This window comes from Miscanthus floridulus, chromosome 3, assembly GCF_019320115.1.
Source record: "Miscanthus floridulus cultivar M001 chromosome 3, ASM1932011v1, whole genome shotgun sequence".
Classification (NCBI taxonomy): domain Eukaryota; kingdom Viridiplantae; phylum Streptophyta; class Magnoliopsida; order Poales; family Poaceae; genus Miscanthus; species Miscanthus floridulus.
The window spans coordinates 6,459,051-6,470,434 of NC_089582.1; the positions used below are offsets into that span (position 1 = coordinate 6,459,051).

An 11,384-nucleotide genomic window follows, 5' to 3' on the forward strand; every position below is an offset into this window, starting at 1 on the left:
TGTTACTGCACCATTCTACAATTGATTTTCCACGAAACTTCAATGCAACTCTTCGAGCTCTATCAACTTAATGCCTGTTGGCCTATTCCATTCAAACATGGAATAAGTAGCTAGATATTCTCATCGTTGACGAAGACTTCTTGACCAAATTTTCCATTGCAGAGATCATCATGCACACATTCCCTCTCAAAGCCTTGGACATCACTGTCTTCTCTTTAAGTTCTCATCTTACCACGCCGTGCGATTTCCCCCCAAGACATATCTATACACAGGAAGGTGTCCACCATTCACGACTGCAATTCAATCAAACTCTGCTGGGAGGCAAAATGCAAAAATGAGCCAACACGTTGGGCTTGGGCCAAGACAAAACAAAGCAGACTTTGGGCCGGGCCCAGCTGGTCAACTCTACACCGACGATGAGGTGACAGGGGAGCCGGGATGGAGAGGGACGCGGTGCGCGGCTGCGGGGCCGAGCGCCGTGGGGAGAAGGAAGAGCGCGTGCCGCCGGCCGCCGGAGCATACGGCCGAGGTGACGCCACCCTTCCCCACCACAAGCGCAGGCGCTCTCGAGGAGTCATGGTATGGTCGCTTTGCTCCCCAGTTCCCACCTCACAGTCCAGAGTCCACAGCCTGTTATTCCGTTCCGATTGCAGCAGAAGCAGAGTAGCCTGGCTTAGTTGAATAGTTGATGCATTGCAATTCGCAACAGGAGGGTCTGTGGTTGAACTAGCCTTCGAGGAATAGTAAAGCACAAATAATTAAGGGCTCGTATGTGCAATTTTAATACTGTAGATACAGGATCAATCCTCCTTTTAGCTTGAAAGCTTTATGATCTTCTTTTGGGTATTTCTGATCTATTTTATTCTTCAGAGATAATCCTCTCTCTTTTTTTCCTCAGTTGCAGTTTTGTGTTTGATTTTATACAGACATGGTCCTTTTTTCCCCCTCAGTTGCAATTTTGTGTATCAAACACTATCCTTTTTCACTGACACTCTGACAGTAGTTCGTTAGATCGAATTTACAAGGCATCAAGCAATTAGGGGAAACATGTTTGAAATAAGAGAAAATGCTAGTGAGTTGATCAGGCATCGGTCAACAGACTAGCGTGGCATGAAAATGATCTGACCAAGACTCATATATTGGCTTCATCTACCAGAAATTGCCATGACTTTTCCAAATTCCTTGTCTACTGCTGTGTGTGGATGGAATATTTTCAGGCTGTATTCCACCTGCTTTTCCTCTCCTTGTCTGTGACTTCAGTGCAACTCTTCCACATCTGTCGAAATGATGCGTTCAAACATGGAACTAATTAGCTAGAGAGGTTCTCATCTTTGACGAAGACTTCTTGACAAGTTTCCCTTGCAGAGAGCTACCAGAGAGCAGAGACCATCATCAACACGAAACCTCAGCCCTCTCTATCAGGCTTGTCTACCACGTTCCCCCCTCTAAGCCTTCTACATCACAGTCTTCTCTTTGACTTTAAGTTCCCATCTTACCACACCGTGGGATTTTGCCCTCAAGACATATCTATAGACAGGATAGCTGTCCACCATTCACGTCCATGCAATTCAACCAAAGGTATGTTCTTCGTCCCATTAATTAAGCTAAATCATTTCCTGTGATCCAAAGTTCATGTGTCTAATCTCTCAACGATACTGTTATCTGTTGAATATCGTGAACAGGGAAGGGATATTGTAGATGCTTGAATCCTAATGGCGGAGATTGTCGGTTCTGCAGTTGTTCAGGAGTCAGTAAGCCAAATCGTATCTGGTCTGCTTCAAAAATATGAAGATAAACACAACTCAAATGCGTTCCGAAACCTTGAGAGGCTAGAGATGGCACACATCAGGCTGGAGGCTGTTCTTCAGACATCTGATAAGTGGGATATCACTGATACATCCTTGTTGCGTTGGCGTAGGAAGCTTAAGTCTGCTGCTCAAGAGTGTGATGACACGCTGCACAGATGCAAGCTGAGAATCCTAGAAGACGAACGCATGGAGAAGGAAGTAAGTAATTTCTCCCTTCCTAAGAGGGTTGTGCATGCTACCAGGTCATTCGTTTCTTCTATCTTTAACCACGACAACAATGACTTGAACAGATCCATTGTTCAAAGATTTGAGTGGTTTGCAGATGGTGCTAGTGAGTTTCTAAGATTACTAGAGCTTGGTGGCACGCCACGGTGTTGCATGCCCTTTAACCCTTTTATCAGGCACCTTCTTGCTGGCAAGATACTACAGCATAGAATCATTAGGGCAAACAAGTGCCCTTTGTTTCTACAGTTGGCACCATTTATTAGTGCAGAGCATGGAATTCAAGGTAGGCTTTTCTTTATGCAAAAAGATAGTAAAGTACCAAATGATGATTTTTGCCTTACTTTAATGCTACAACTTTCGGAGAGTACAGACATAGTTGGGGTTGCAATTCAGTGCTTACAGCTGTTTGCCCCTCTAAACAAGTCTACGGTTGAAAATATTAGGATAGAACTTATCCAGCTACCTACTCAAGACTTCTCATGGGTACCATATGTTGATTCACACCAGAAAAAATATTGGGACAATTCTCACAGATTGGGCACACAATGGTTTCGCCCAAACCCATTATGTTGCAAGCAGCATGATAAGAACAACCTTTGTCATGGTAGCAAGGTAGACAAGTCATCTGGATTAGGACATGTTTCTCTAGAACCGGTTATTGAAGTAGGTCTACGGTGCCAACTCTTGCTCCCAGAGTGCAACAAACAGAGGGCCTCACTGTCCGAATGTAAAAGTTCTCTACGTGATCATCCATATCTGAGAGGTGGAGTCCTCTTTGCACCACATGGCTCTTCAGAAGGCATGTTGCTTGTGGATAAATTTCCTGCAATAGCTGCAATCTACAGTGAGGAGCAACATTGTTTGCATACTGTCTTTACCTTGGGACAACTTGAGGAGATCATGCTGCCAGAAGCAATAGATTACTTCTGTCAGCATGAGAAAGCGGCAGTCTACCAAATGCTTTGGAGGTCTAGGCATGGCACTGCATACATTCAGGTTGAGAGAGCAAGCATCTTCATGCCAAACACACGACAAACGTTTCATGGAGCTAATAAGAGAAGGAAGCTGCTGCAAAGACAGGATGAGGAGTTGGAATTGTCTCGGAGATATTGGGTCTCTCACTTCCTTGACTTATGGGCTGCACATGCACCCATCCAACATCAAGGTTCTATCAGGGACTGGTATAAGGAAGTAGAGGAAAAACAGAAGCAGCACATCACAGCAGCCTGAAATTCTTGATCATATATGTACCATGGATCGATCAACAAATGATGAAGAAATAAAATAATGGAGTGTATGTTCCATGAAAGGATCAAAGGGTGGATTTACTGTTCATGACCAAGAACATCTATCAAAATAACAGGGTACACATATTTTTAGATCTTGAATTTGGGATAGATGCTCCGACTAGAGGTTTGTTGGTATTTATAAGTGCAAATAGAATATGAAGGATTCCGCAAGCGCACAGAATACCATTGTAGTGTTTTACCGGGAGTATTCCAAGTATCATTATTTATATTTTACCACAGGGAAACAATGGAGTAAAGACTTATTGAATATCATAGGAGTATCTATCAGTCAACATACCAGCATGGCTAGAGCAGAGGTGAAGGTAATGATAGGAATTAAGGATAATGATACTCAGGGGGTAGATCTATAAGATAACGTAAACTAGTCAACTCGGGAGAGCAACGAGTGAGGTAGATTCCTGTGACATTCTTATTACATGGTCAAAGTATATATATCCAACTATAGTTAAGACTAACTCTACTCTTGTGCACTTCAGGACGCCGCTAAGACGGTAGAGTATCCACAATAGATAACTCTACCAACGCGACTACGGTCCTACAATTTAAGAACCTGCTCAATTCGGAGTGGACTATAAAGGATAGACGGGGCTGTCACCTCCTGCTGCTACCACCCAACGAGAGAACAGGGTGTACTCACAGGCAGAGCATCGTATAAGCACCATACTTACACGAGGCTCGGCTACTTAGCCCAATCGATAAACTAGCAGGCTAAGCGCTCTATGAACCCGCACACAAAAGTAATGATAACCTCAACTAAGCAAGATACATATTAAAAGTAAGCATAGCATGTAGATAGGAATATGATAAATTGGTAATAAGTCTTACAAGATGTAGAATTGAAGATTCAAGGCTTTGCCGAGCCACCAAGACTAGATCCGGAACCTGAGCATGAGCCCTAATCGACCCTAACTCCCGAGTTACTAATCTACTACATTGGAGAGTCTAGACCTAATCCTCCTGGTGTATCTTGATCTCTGAATGAGAGATATGAATTAGGGTTTCAGGGATGCTCTAGGGAGGGGGTTAGGGGCTGCTATATATAGGGCGGAGCATCAATTCTGGACCCTACGTAATACAATCGGTGTAAGATGCAACATCATTGTAAGTGTAATTTCTGTGTGTGTTGTCGCTTATGGTTACCTAATACAGTCGAGGAACTAAACTTCAAAATGTTATGTTTATTGCTTATTAGCTATTCCATATTTATTATTGAATCCAAAATATTTTCCTTTAATGGGAAACTGTCAAGTTCGATTTCTCACCTGGCCTAGATCAAGCACATCTCATTTTTGTGTTGCGGTTACCTAATACAATCGAGGAACTACAATTCTAAATTTTTTGTTTATTACTTATTAGCTATTCCATATTTATTCTTGAATTCAGCATATTTTACTTAGATAGAAAACTGTCAAGGTTCATATTCTCACCTTGCCTAGACCAAGCACATCCTTGCTACAATAAGGGTACTCTTAAGCGGCCTCCACATCGGCACTGGGCCTGTTCAGTCGCTCATCGTCTACTTGGATGGGACTGGGCGGCTGTCCTGACTCGTGGCGTTCTACTTCATGGTACTAAATCTTCTTGGGCGACAACCTAGTATCCTAGTTGGCCAAGCATCGGACAACAATCTCCTGCACCAACACCGAGGCCGAGTACCAAGCCGCCACACACACTGTAGCCAAGTGTTGTTGGTTGCATCAGCTGCTTCAGAAGCTTTACGTCCCAATTGCTTCTGTGATCATCGTTTATTGTGACAATGTTAGCGTCTATCTCATCAATTCTTTTTTGCCGACCTGCGCGTGTGCGAAGCGCAAAATGTGCTCGTGGAGTTCCTCGATGCGCACAGGTAATCACGGCAGAGCCGTATCGAGCTGCTGATGTGCGAGCGCTCCAGGGTGGTGAGCTTGAAATCCAACCAAGAGGGTGAACGGCCACCACATGGCTTTCATGTGGCACAATTTATGTATCAACAACGGCCTCGAGGTTGGTGACACCTATTTCTTCAGTGTGATCCATGAGGGCATCGATTACGGCGACGATGACGATGAAGAGTGGGAGCATGACCAGGAGGACGATGATGCGAAGTTCAAGGTGGAGGTGTGCAAGAAGAACAACGGATTCTTCTCGCAAACTCAACGCTTGATGTGCCACGATAGTTTCAAGAAGGGACCTGCCCATATTATGAAATCGCTCATACATCTACCGAATAAAATTAAACTAAACTTCTGTTGTATTTATTTGTTCATCTAATGAATAGGCCAATAAGTTGTTCTCTGTTATGAAATTAATTAGGTGTTGGTATGCTGCTGGTGCGTTTGATTCATCGTAATTAGTTGATGAACGTAGAAGACCGAGGTAGCAACTCAAAGTAGGCGATTAGCCCACAGACAACGCCAAACCATTCTTCTTCTCTTTCTCGGCACAAAAGCACCACATCAAACTACCTCTCCGTGTGATTTCACCGCCGGATAAAAATGAATGAATTATGATCCATCGTTGAAAAGTTTTTTTTGCTGCCGGTGTAATACCAAGGTTGCACGCTGCTCTTTCGGCCCGGTGGTGAAAGCACTTTTCACTATGGGGTCAATTGCACACTGCCCATCCCCTGGCTCTGGAACCCATGGTAAAACAGTTTCACTGCCAGTTCAACAAAATCTGAAGGTGAAAAGGTTGCGGGGATAATGGTTTCTATAGTAGTAATTGGTCGAGATCGGACTTGAAATAGACTGAAAAACAGTGCCAAAAGCACGCTACGGATGATGGGGTTGAGCCCCAATGGATCGTTCAGTGATGCTGCTCAGTGACTTAGCACAGTAATGCAGTGGGTGCCATATAATCCGGTGGAGGACTGTGTGACCTCACAGATCATCCAGTGATGCCAAGATAAAATTGGTGACTAGTTATTCAGCTTACTGTGGAGCATCGTATGATCCAGCGAAGGACTGTGTGACTTCAGTGAATTATCCAGTGAAAGTCCAACTTGACTTAGTGACTTGTTGTGTCATGGTTACTAGTATGCACCTTATGATCATACAAAGAACTATGTGACCTCAGCGCCTTATGATCATACAACAGTGTGACTAGTTGGCCAATTCATTATGGTGCACCATTTGTTCTAGTAATATTGTGTGTCCCACCGGTGTATCATACGACAATGAATATTCCCAACTAGCAATTGAAGGAATCTCACAACACAACACCACCATATGATCCGGCGGGGCCTTTGGTGGCTGGCAGATCATGCGGTACTAAATGCATCTACCAACTTTTCCAATAGCTAGCAACATTTTCACCCTCTATGTGAGTGCTACCCCTAGCTCATTTGGAGATGCTCTTGGACCCCATTGTACCTAGCACTTATAGACAGGATAGCGATGCATTTGGAGAGCCACCAAAGCAAGAAGTGAGACTCGAGCGTTAGCCTAGAGTGCTATCAGTGTTCTTACTTGGGTTTCTGAAGTTGAAGCTTGAAAACTTGTTACTCTTGGTGTTTGCCAGCATCAAGACAGTCCAGTGAAGGACTTGGTGACCTTCTACAGAACTATTGTGTGGAGGCTCAAAGCGCCTGTACATGGTATTGAGACCCACCATGCCAGAGTGGAGAACAAGTATTCACTAGCGGAGCGAAGTGTAACAAGTCTTTGCGACTTAGGTGCTGCAACATGGGGCTGTGGCAACAACCTAAGACCATGGGGAAAAAATTCAGTTGTCTCATTGTCTCTCTTTCATACTTGGTTTACTCTCATTGCTTGCAATTCTTGTTGAGTGACAACTATGATTCATGCTAGTATGTGGGTAGCGTATATTTCATTCTTGTTCTTAAGGACCTTATTTTTGTATGAAATTTCGCTAAGGACATGGTTCGCTTGTTGTCTCTAAGGACTATCTACTTTGCTTTGTAAAAGAACTTAGGAGATAAGAAGTTTTGGGAGTATAGAATTTGCATAATCTTTGTAGAAGAACTCAGTACATTAGACGTAAGAAAATTATTATGGACATTTTTAACTGCACTTGAGATGAAAATCTAAATAAGTCCATAAAACACATTTTGACTTATTTTTTTCCCTAAATTGAGACATACCGGTGTGGTACGCGGAAACTCTGCTGAGAGGCAAAATGCAAAAATGAGCCAACACGTTGGGCTTGGGCCAAGAAAAAACAAAGCAGACTTTGGGTCGGGCCCAGCTGGTCAACTCTACACCGACGATGAGGTGACAGGGGAGGGGCTGCGGCACCGAGCTCCGTCGGGAGAAGGAAGAGCGCGTGCCGCCGGCCGAGGCGACGCCACCCTTTCCCACCACAAGCGCAGGCGCTCTCGAGGAGTCAAGGTATGGTCGCTTTGCTCCCCAGTCCCCACCTCACAGTCCAGAGTCTGCCGCCTGTTATTCCGTTCCGATTGCAGCAGAAGCAGAGTAGCCTGGCTTAGTTGAATAGTCGATGCATTGCAATTCGCAGCAGGAGGGTCTGTGATTGAACTAGCCTACGAGGAATAGTAAAGCACAAATAATTAATGGCTCGTATGTGCAATTTTAATACAGTAGATACAGGATCAATCCTCCTTTTAGCTTCAAAGCTTTATGATCTTCTTTTGGGTATTTCTGATCTATTTTATTCTTCAGAGATAATCCTCTCTCTTTTTTTCCTCAGTTGCAGTTTTGTGTTTGATTTTATACAGACATGGTCCCTTTTTTCCCTTTTTTCCCCCTCAGTTGTAGTTTTGTGTATCAAACACTATCCTTTTTCACTGACACTCTGACAGTAGTTCGTTAGATCGAATTTACAAGGCATCAAGCAATTAGGGGAAACATGTTTGAAATAAGAGAAAATGCTAGTGAGTTGATCAGGCATCGGTCAACAGACTAGCGTGGCATGAAAATGATCTGACCAAGACTCATATATTGGCTTCATCTACCAGAAATTGCCCTGACTTTTCCAAATTCCTTGTCTACTGCTATGTGTGGATGGAATATTTTCAGGCTGTATTCCACCTGCTTTTCCTGTCCTTGTCTGTGACTTCAGTGCAACTCTTCCACATCTGTCGAAATGATGCCTTTTGGCCTATTGCGTTCAAACATGGAACTAATTAGCTAGAGAGGTTCTCATCTTTGACGAAGACTTCTTGACAAGTTTCCCTTGCAGAGAGCTATCAGAGAGCAGAGACCATCATCAACACGAAACCTCAGCCCTGTCTATCAGGCTTGCCTACCACGTTCCCCCCTCTAAGCCTTTTACATCACAGTCTTCTCTTTGACTAAGTTCCCATCTTACCACACCGTGGGATTTTGCCCTCAAGACATATCTATAGACAGGATAACTGTCCACCGTTCACGTCCATGCAATTCAACCAAAGGTATGTTCTTCCTCCCATTAATTAAGCTAAATCATTTCCTGTGATCCAAAGTTCATGTGTCTAATCTCTCATCGATACTGTTATCTGTTGAATATCGTGAACAGGGAAGGGATATTGTAGATGCTTGAATCCTAATGGCGGAGATTGTCGGTTCTGCAGTTGTTCAGGAGTCAGTAAGCCAAATCGTATCTGGTCTGCTTCAAAAATATGAAGATAAACACAACTCAAATGCGTTCCGAAACCTTGAGAGGCTAGAGATGGCACACATCAGGCTGGAGGCTGTTCTTCAGACATCTGATAAGTGGGATATCACTGATACATCCTTGTTGCGTTGGCGTAGGAAGCTTAAGTCTGCTACTCAAGAGTGTGATGACACGCTGCACAGATGCAGGCAGAGAATCCTAGAAGATGAACACATAGAAAAGGAAGTAAGCAATTCCTCCCTTCCTAAGCGGGTTGTGCATGCTACCAGGTCATTCGTTTCTTCTATCTTTAACCACGACAACGACGACTTGAATAGATCCATTGTTCAAAGATTTGAATGGTTTGCAGATGGTGCTAGCGAGTTTCTAAGATTACTAGAGCTTGGTGGCACGCCACGGTGTTGCATGCCCTTTAACCCTTTTATCAGGCACCTTCTTGCTGGCAAGATACTACAGCATAGAATCATTAGGGCAAACAAGCGCCCTTTGTTTCTACTGTTGGAACCATTTATTAGTGCAGAGCATGGAATAGAAGGTAGGCTTTTCTTTATGCAAAAAGATAGTAAAGCTCCAAATGATGATTTTTGCCTTACTTTAACGCTACAACTTTCGGAGAGTACGGACATAGTTGGGGTTGCAATTCAGTGCTTACAGCTGTTTGCCCCTCTAAACAAGTCTACAGTTGAAAATATTAGGATAGAACTTATGCAGCTACCTACTCAAGACTTCTCATGGGTACCATATGTTGATTCACACCAGAAAAAATATTGGGACAATGCTCACAGATTGGGCACACAATGGTTTCGCCCAAACCCATTATGTTGCAAGCAGCATGATAAGAACAACCTTTGTCATGGTAGCAAGGTAGACAAGTCATCTGGATTAGGACATGTTTCTCTAGAACCGGTTATTGAAGTAAGTCTACACTGCCAACTCTTTCTCTCAGAGTGCAACAAACAGAGGGCCTCACTGTCCGAATGTAAAAGTTCTCTACGTGATCATCCATATCTGAGTGGTGGAGTCCTCTTTGCACCACATGGCTCTTCAGAAGGCATGTTGCTTGTGGATAAATTTCCTGCAATAGCTGCAATCTACAGTGAGGAGCAACATTGTTTGCATACTGTCTTTACCCTGGGACAACTTGAGGAGATCATGCTGCCAGAAGCAATAGATTACTTCTGTCAGCATGAGAAAGCGGCAGTCTACCAAATGCTTTGGAGGTCTAGGCATGGCACTGCATACATTCAGGTTGAGAGAGCAAGCATCTTCATGCCAAACACACGACAAACGTTTCATGGAGCCAATAAGAGAAGGAAGTTGCTGCAAGGACAGGATGAGGAGTTGGAATTGTCTATGAGATATTGGGTCTCTCACTTCCTTGACTTATGGGCTGCACATGCACCCATCCAACATCAAGGCTCTATCAGGGATGGGTATCAGGAAGTAAAGGAAAAACAGAAGCAGCACATCACAGCAGCCTGAAATTCTTGATCATATATGTACCATGGATCGATCAACAAATGATGAAGAAATAAAATAATGGAGTGTATGTTTCATGAAAGGATCAAAGTGTGGATTTACTGTTCATGACCAAGAACAGATCTATCAAAATAACAGGGTACACATATTTTCAGATCTCGAATTTGGGATAGATGCTCCTACTAGAGAGTCAACACTCAACAAGAAGCAGAGCTACATCATGGAGGAATTTTGCTTTACTGAATAGAAACTTGTGTTTAATGTTGGTTTCAGTTGAGAACCCTATTCCAAATCAGGAATGTATGTGACCATTTTGTATAGTAGTGTTTATTAATCAGCATTTGATCTTTAAGTGGCCATTCCATGGTTACAGTATATATATACACATAATACATCTAATTGATCGTACAAATGTGTAAGATGCAACTGCATTGTCAGTGTCGTTTTTATATGTAGTCGCTTGCTGTTACGTAATACAGTCGGTGTAAGATGCAACAGCATTGTAAGTGTAATTTCTGTGTGTGTTATCGCTTATGGTTACCTAATACAGTCAAGGAACTAAACTTCAAAATGTTATGTTTATTGCTTATTAGCTATTCCATATTTATTATTGAATCCAAAATATTTTCCTTTAATGGGAAACTCTCAAGTTCGATTTCTCACCTCGCCTAGATCAAGCAATCTCGTTTTTGTGTTGCGGTTACCTAATACAGTCGAGGAACTACAATTCTAAATTTTTGTTTATTACTTATTATCTATTCCATATTTATTCTTGAATTCAGCCTATTTTACTTTGATAGAAAGCTGTCAAGGTTCATATTCTCACCTTGCCAAGATCAAGCACATCCTTGCTACAATAAGGGTACTCTTAAGCGGCCTCCACATCGGCATTGGGCCTCTTCAGTCGCTCATCGTCTACTTGGATGGGACTGGGCGGCTGTCCTGACTCGTGGCGTTCTACTTGATGGTACTAAATCTTCTTGGGCGACAACCTAGTATCCTAGTTGGC

General features: G+C 43.2%; 2 protein-coding genes across 6 annotated transcripts; both read left to right on the top strand.

The window, feature by feature from the left end:
- Positions 1–438: 438 nt before the first annotated feature.
- On the top strand, positions 439–6,272 carry LOC136544854 (uncharacterized). Of its 4 annotated transcripts, none has more exons than XM_066536910.1 (3): positions 439–579; positions 1,366–1,578; positions 1,683–6,272. In XM_066536910.1, the coding sequence occupies exon 3, from the start codon at positions 1,713–1,715 to the stop codon at positions 3,261–3,263; it is 1,551 nt and encodes a 516-aa protein (XP_066393007.1). In that variant the 5' UTR covers positions 439–579; positions 1,366–1,578; positions 1,683–1,712; the 3' UTR covers positions 3,264–6,272. The 4 variants fall into 4 exon arrangements, 3 of the variants coding, with proteins under 3 accessions (XP_066393007.1, XP_066393006.1, XP_066393008.1); XR_010780850.1 differs by having other exon boundaries at positions 466–1,578; positions 1,683–3,733; positions 3,820–6,272; XM_066536911.1 differs by having other exon boundaries at positions 477–579; positions 1,377–1,578.
- A 1,299-nt stretch (positions 6,273–7,571) lies between these two features.
- LOC136544855 (uncharacterized) lies at positions 7,572–10,734 on the top strand. Of its 2 annotated transcripts, XM_066536913.1 has the most exons (3): positions 7,572–7,671; positions 8,483–8,693; positions 8,798–10,734. In XM_066536913.1, exon 3 carries the CDS (start codon positions 8,828–8,830, stop codon positions 10,376–10,378), a length of 1,551 nt encoding a protein of 516 aa, XP_066393010.1. In that variant the 5' UTR covers positions 7,572–7,671; positions 8,483–8,693; positions 8,798–8,827; the 3' UTR covers positions 10,379–10,734. The 2 variants fall into 2 exon arrangements, with proteins under 2 accessions (XP_066393010.1, XP_066393009.1); XM_066536912.1 differs by having other exon boundaries at positions 7,600–8,693.
- Positions 10,735–11,384: the final 650 nt, after the last annotated feature.

Excerpts from the sequence above, each read along its gene's own strand:
- LOC136544854 (XM_066536910.1), top strand. The coding sequence starts at position 1,713 with ATGGCGGAGATTGTCGGTTCTGCAGTTGTTCAGGAGTCAGTAAGCCAA.
- LOC136544855 (XM_066536913.1), top strand. The coding sequence starts at position 8,828 with ATGGCGGAGATTGTCGGTTCTGCAGTTGTTCAGGAGTCAGTAAGCCAA.